Source organism: Cynara cardunculus (assembly GCF_001531365.2).
Source record: "Cynara cardunculus var. scolymus isolate 2C chromosome LG 15, CcrdV1, whole genome shotgun sequence".
NCBI lineage: Eukaryota > Viridiplantae > Streptophyta > Magnoliopsida > Asterales > Asteraceae > Cynara > Cynara cardunculus.
In genome coordinates, this window is record NC_037542.1 from 10,742,470 (window position 1) to 10,749,009 (window position 6,540).

Consider the following 6,540-nt stretch of genomic DNA (forward strand, 5'->3'; position numbering starts at 1 on the left):
AAAAAGTATTAATTAATTAGTATATATGAGGTCGACCATTTTTATTTTTATTCATATTATATGTAATGGTTATTAAAATTATAAATAACAGATTTTTTATAAAACTTATTTTTAACAAATCCAAATATTATATATATATATATATATACTTGGGATCATGTGAGACCAGCCTGTTTTCGTGAGACCTGTGAGACCAGCTTTTTACACTTGAAACTTCACAGCAAAATGCTGTGAAGGTGACTTTTTTTTAACCTTCACAGTGTTTTTGCTGTGAAAGTTCGAATTTTTTTAAACCTTCACAGTGTTTTTGCTGTGAAGTTTACGTGTAAAAATGTGGTCTTACGGGTCTCACGAAAACAGGTGGTCTCACGTGAACCCAACCATATATATATATATATTCTTTTAATTAATATATTATTTTTTTTAACTTTTTTTTTACCATCTTGCTCATATTAGTTAATAATTCATATTATTAGAGATTTGTTTCAATTATCTTTAAAAAAAATATATAATTGCTTAATGTTTCAAGATGCCATTTTTGGTCGGTTCACATTTTCATCAGCTAGTTTTTGTCGAACATGATTGGTTTATCAGCTAGCTTATAATATAAAGATAGCTTATATGCTAACAACTACTTTATCAAGTATCAACTAACTTATCAGCTAGTTTCCCAAACATAGCCTTAGGATTGTGTAGGAAATCTAAATGTAGGAAGACAACACGAAGTTTTTGAAAAGAAATTAAAAATAGTATAAAAATTGATTCAAACCAGTGGAGGTGGTAACAGGACACAAACACAGACATTTTTATGTGGACCTTGCTTCTTCTTGGTCGTCTCACCATCAATAATATTATAACTAAATTCATTTTTGTTTTATTATAACCTCATTCAGATTCGTGTGACATCCTTATAAATATATTCATTTTTTTTCAGTTTCAGATAATAAAACAAGATTAACGTGTTTGATTATTTGAGAATGTTTGTTTTTAGAATCCATTAATTTTGATATTAACACACAAACCCTAATCCACCCATGTGGTAATTCCAACTAATTGATTCTAATATTAATTGAAATACTGTAACTCTAGTGAACACTAAACCCCAACTCAGATTCATTTCCCTAATCCTACAAAGTAAAGCTGAAAAAAACCCTGATGATACACACTTTGATTTCTCGTTCTAAAGAGTTCCATAGTTGTGGATCCTAATGTAATACATAGGTGTTAAGTGCTTTCATTTAATGTTGTTTTCCAACTAATAATCATTGGTTCCACCTAATTAAGGAAACCACAAGTCGATCCACCCCCAGCCCGGAGGCACCTATATATATACTTCATCCCTATATATCACAAAACTTGACAAGATCTAATAAGAGTTGCATGAGTAAGAAAACATATATGTGAAGGTAGAATAGCCATGATACAATTTGGAGTAGATACCGTGAAGCAGTCACGAAATTCATTTCACTGCTGGAGTAACTCCATAAATATATTTTATTCATAATAAAATCAAGAGAAATTTAATGTCAAAAGAGAAACGGCTCGTTACATAAATCCAATGCTGACCATAAAAACTCATTAGCCATGACCATATCCTGGCTATAACCATTGGATATATAGTCAACGACTAAATCCATAGGGGTGAACAAGTGGTCACTTGATGAAATGATATTATCATCATCTGATATGAATGGGTCAGTCCAAAAGTTTGTAGTTGGTTCGTAATCAAGTGGTTGTTGCGTAACATCACTTGAAACGGCATAATCCCAACTACTTGATGAATGTGATGATAACCGATCAATGCTAGGTGATTCAGATGAGGATCTTTCTCGTAAAATTTCAACTTCTTGTAGGAGTTTAAGATTTGTTGTTTCAACAATATTTTCTTGCGGGTTAGCTTCATTAACTTTGTTGGTTTCATTGTCGTCTTGGTTTTCTAGCACAATATGCTCCTTTTGAGCTTGTCTTTTCAAGTGCGTGTTCCAACGATTTTTTATTTCATTGTCGCTTCTCCCAGGCAAATTTGTTGCAATTGCTGACCACCTGCAAATAGAAGAACAATTAATCTTACGTTTAGCAACGAGAACCTTGAATAATTTGTAGTTTAAAACATTCCGCTAAATTAAATAATAAATTAACTCAATTAGATTACTTACTTGTTGCCAAGCTTGTTATGCAAATCCATGATGATATTGTCTTCTGCTTCCGTAAAATTACCATGTTTTATGTTTGGACGAAGATAATTCACCCACCTAAGCCTGCAACTCTTCCCACTTCTTGAAACACCTAATTAAACAAAGAAATCATAGAAGAATATATAATTAAGCGAGTATCAAAATTCTTTTTTTTTAAGAATTAGTTTCAAGAACTCTTAAATATCATACCAGCAAACTTGGTAAGTAAAGCCCAGTTCCAATGGCCGTATATGTTAATATATGCTCTTAACTTGTTATCTTCATCGTCACTCCATGCACCTTTCTTCATTCCATTTTTCTTGGACTTCACCATCTTCTTGTATTCAGGTACTCCACAAGTTTCTTTCTCTCTCTCTCTCTCTCTCTCTCTCTCTATATATATATATATACACACACATAACAATCATGATCGACGTCATAAGGTGTTCAAAAGAAAACGTTATGGATGATGTGCATGTAACATGCCTCATGCCTCATGCCTCATGCACCGTCCTTGCGCTTTATTGTTTATCCCATAATTAAATGTGAAGTGTAGGATTTGGAAGATGACACGTGTTTGTTTTTAGACAAAACGTGGCAATCCATGAACAGATATCTTCAGGAGAACGGTGGAATTCCTCATGTATATATATATATTGTGAATGCTTATTTTATATTTTCCCATTTCAAGTATTTTTTTTTTATTTTTTCAATTTCAGATGATATTATAGAACAAGATAACACATTGAAGTATTAATTTTCTTTTAGGAAAAAAAAAATAAGACCGTATATGTGTTTGATTATTTGAGAATGATTGTTTTTAGAATCCTTTGATTTTGATATTATAATACAAACCCTAATCCACCCATGTGGTAGTTCCAACTAATTGATTCCAATGTCAGTTAAAATATTGTAACCCTAGTTAACACTAAACCCGAACTCAAATTCCTTTCCCTAATCCTACTAAGTAAAGATGAAAAACCCCTGATGATACACACTTTGATCCTATCACTCTTTCCTACATTGTGTTGTAAACCATATAGGCTAACTTACATGAACATGAACCCATAGGCTATAACCCTTCTTGAACACGATAAACTCTAGTTAACCCTAAATATTCTAATTGTAATCCTTTTTCTTTTACCACTCTAAACCATAAACTCGAACATAATGAATTTGAATCAAACTTAATACACATTGACTGCTTCCTACTAACTAAACCATAAATCCTAGTAACTCTTAATAACAAAATGGTAGTAACTTTAATCAACCGTAATTCACATTGATTACCTGGCGAACAATATATATATATATATATATATATATATATATATATATCAAAGAAAGAACCAAAGTTGATAACTTGACTTTTCCTAAAAGCTAGAAAACTCATTTATCTTTTTTCTTATTCAACCTCCTTTTAATTTGTTTTCCTAATTTCACATGTTAATTTCTATAACATTGACTATTCATTTATATTTGCATTTAACACTATCTTTTCGTTTTCCCTAACTCTTCATCATGTCTCAATCATTTTATTTTATTTCTCATGAATTGTTTATCATTCAATCTCCTTTTTCTATATCTACATCACTTGATTTGTTTTTTATATTTCATTTTCTTTCTCATGAATTGTGCATCATTCAATCTCTTTTCTCTATCTAGATCACTTGATTTCTTTTTCATTACATAAACCATTATTTTTCAACAAATTCATTTTTAAGTTTATTTCGATAAGACTAATTCTGGTACGCATTTCTTTTGATAAAATTCAACATACGACATCGTTAAAAATGGAGATTGAAGCGGTGGAAGAAAATTTGGAAGAAAATGAAATCACCATGGGACTAAGCACGCTGCCAACTACCGATACCGACGACACTTACTCACAATATGACGATGATGAGGAACTCGACATTGATGACCTTGATGACCAAGAAACTATTAGAAGAATTTAAGAGACCGGAACTCTTCAAAACAATCCGACATAGGGTACCGATGATTATTGTTGAATAAATGTATTTTCAAATAATTTTATATAATATATTTTTGGAAGATGTAGTTTTATAATAAAACGCATTTTTAAAGTGTATTTTAGTGACCCAGTTACAAATTTTATAATGTATTAAAAAATATATCGTTAAAATAAATTTAAAAAAATATATTTTTTAATGGTTGGACCGCCTCACCTTAACCGGTTACACTTCACCTTAACCAGGCTCATCCAATTCAACTGGGATCGGGACCGGTAATGGACCGGCATCGTTGAGGCCCGGGATCGATAAGGACAGGACCGGCCCGGGACCGGTTTTTGGCCATCACTAGTCTTGGTCCTCCGCCTGTACTTGGCTGGGCCGACCCATTTGGCCATGTCTACTCAGAAGAAATGGCAAAAACAGGTCCCCAGGTCGTACTGAGCCGAAATCTATCTCGGTTCTTGATTTATTGTTCATAACCGGTCCCAATTCCAACCAATAACCCATGGCCCAGTCTTCATGGTTTATAATTGCTCCCTAGAACTGGTCGGGTCCTGGACCGGACCCAAACTAGTCCCGTTTTGAAAAAAAATTGAACATTAAAGAATATAGAAGATTTTTATAGACAATACTTTATTGAAATACATTTTAAAATCTCAAACCGAGTCATTCAAATAAACTATAAAAATATTTTATAAACTTTTTTACACAAAAAATGTTATAGATGGTTTTATAATTATGTTTTTTAAATTTTAGTAATGAAACACTTGTAAAAATCCAGAAAACGTCAAAAAAGAACTTGAAAAGCTTAAAAAAGCTTTTAAATTTTCATCCAAAACTTGAATTTTTTTTTATAAAAATATTGAAAAACTTAATATATAATTTATAAAAACTTAAATTTTTTTTTTTTCTAAATCAGGTTTATATATAACCTGGACCAGGCCATGAATTCCTACAAAAATCGTAATCAGTTACGGACCGTCATGGGTCTTGGACCGGGCCCATTTAACCATCTTAGGCTATTTTAAATTGTTCTGACTGAAGGTTTAATCTAATCCTGGGGCTATCACTCGGGCTGGACTATATTATTAGGCACTCACAAACTGTTTTAGCAAGATTATGTTTGGTCCATTTATTTAATAAATAGATCTCCGTCTTAAATTATTTGGGCAAAATTCGTTTTTCCCTTCTACTAACTGATTATATGTTCGGAGACCGTATTCTAATAATTTAAATGACATAATATTAATCTTTATTTAAATACAATATTATTGTGTTTAGCATTTTGATATAAATTCATAAAATGATCAATTGAAATATTGATATTATAATGGACAAATCAAAAGATTACTTTACAATTACATTAACAAATACTCAAATAATTATACAATGTAATTGAAGGGTATGTATACATGACCGTGAGACACGCAATAAATAAATAATATTAAAATTATAAAACCAATAATATCCAAATGTCGGTTATAACCCTTTCCAAAAGTGAGACAATATATTAGGGGTGTTGGTTCACAGGATTTCGACGAATCTGAAGGAATTTGAATGATCTATTATGTTGACCAAATTACATTCCGACGTTTGATTTACATGTGAATAATATTTGATTTCACATATTCCACCATTTATGGATTTGGTTATTCCATCACAAGTTAGATGAAATTCAATTTCATTCAGTAACATTTTCTTAAAAAAACAAAAGTATCCTCATTTTTCCTACTTAATTTATCCGGACCTGATATCCATTTGAGAAAACCCATCCCCATCAGACTATTTGGACCATTGAAATGTAATATTCAGACTTATAGGACATTTCTTATATCTGAGAACGGATTTTGAAACAATTATGAACATTTGAACGAAATAATAATACATTGACAAATTGGGAAATGAACTGATAAACAAAATGGACGAACAAAGACTCGTGGTTACTCGTCAAAAATTGATAGGAAAGTATTTGGAGGTATACCGGTACTCTAAGGAGCATCAACAACCAATATGAGTTTCGTGATCTTCATTTACAAGAATGAGATATAAAGGACGAGTAACAACAACATAAGTGCTTCAGCGTTGATTTAAACGTATATATTATCATTTCTATTTTTGTTTTTTAAACTCCCACGCACCCCCTCTCTTATTGACATAAACCCGATGTAACCCATCTCTCCTTTGCCTGACTTCGTTATACATGTTATAAAAAATCATGAGCTTATTAAGACTTAGACCGACTATTTTGTTAAAACTTATGCACGTAATTTATAGGAGGAGATGCTCAAGCTTTAAGGGTAAAAAAAAAGTTTAAGTATTGAAGGAATTTTAGCCGACAACCTGATATTTTATTGTATCCACATCTTTGGAAAGAACCAATATGTTTAATA

General features: G+C 31.5%; 1 protein-coding gene across 1 annotated transcript; it reads right to left on the reverse strand.

The window, feature by feature from the left end:
* Positions 1 to 1,495: 1,495 nt before the first annotated feature.
* Positions 1,496 to 2,559, reverse strand: LOC112528191 (transcription factor MYB8-like). Its single transcript, XM_025139156.1, has 3 exons — positions 2,385 to 2,559; positions 2,157 to 2,286; positions 1,496 to 2,043 (listed from the first exon to the last, which is right to left on the reverse strand). Exons 1-3 carry the CDS (start codon positions 2,506 to 2,508, stop codon positions 1,527 to 1,529), a joined length of 771 nt encoding a protein of 256 aa, XP_024994924.1. The 5' UTR covers positions 2,509 to 2,559; the 3' UTR covers positions 1,496 to 1,526.
* Positions 2,560 to 6,540: the final 3,981 nt, after the last annotated feature.

Coding starts and splice junctions, on each gene's coding strand:
- LOC112528191 (XM_025139156.1), bottom strand. CDS start 2,508: ATGGTGAAGTCCAAGAAAAATGGAATGAAGAAAGGTGCATGGAGTGAC. Junction 2,287..2,384: donor TTTACTTACCAAGTTTGCTG/GTATGATATTTA, acceptor TTGTTTAATTAG/GTGTTTCAAGAAGTGGGAAG. Junction 2,044..2,156: donor CATAACAAGCTTGGCAACAA/GTAAGTAATCTA, acceptor TTCTATTTGCAG/GTGGTCAGCAATTGCAACAA.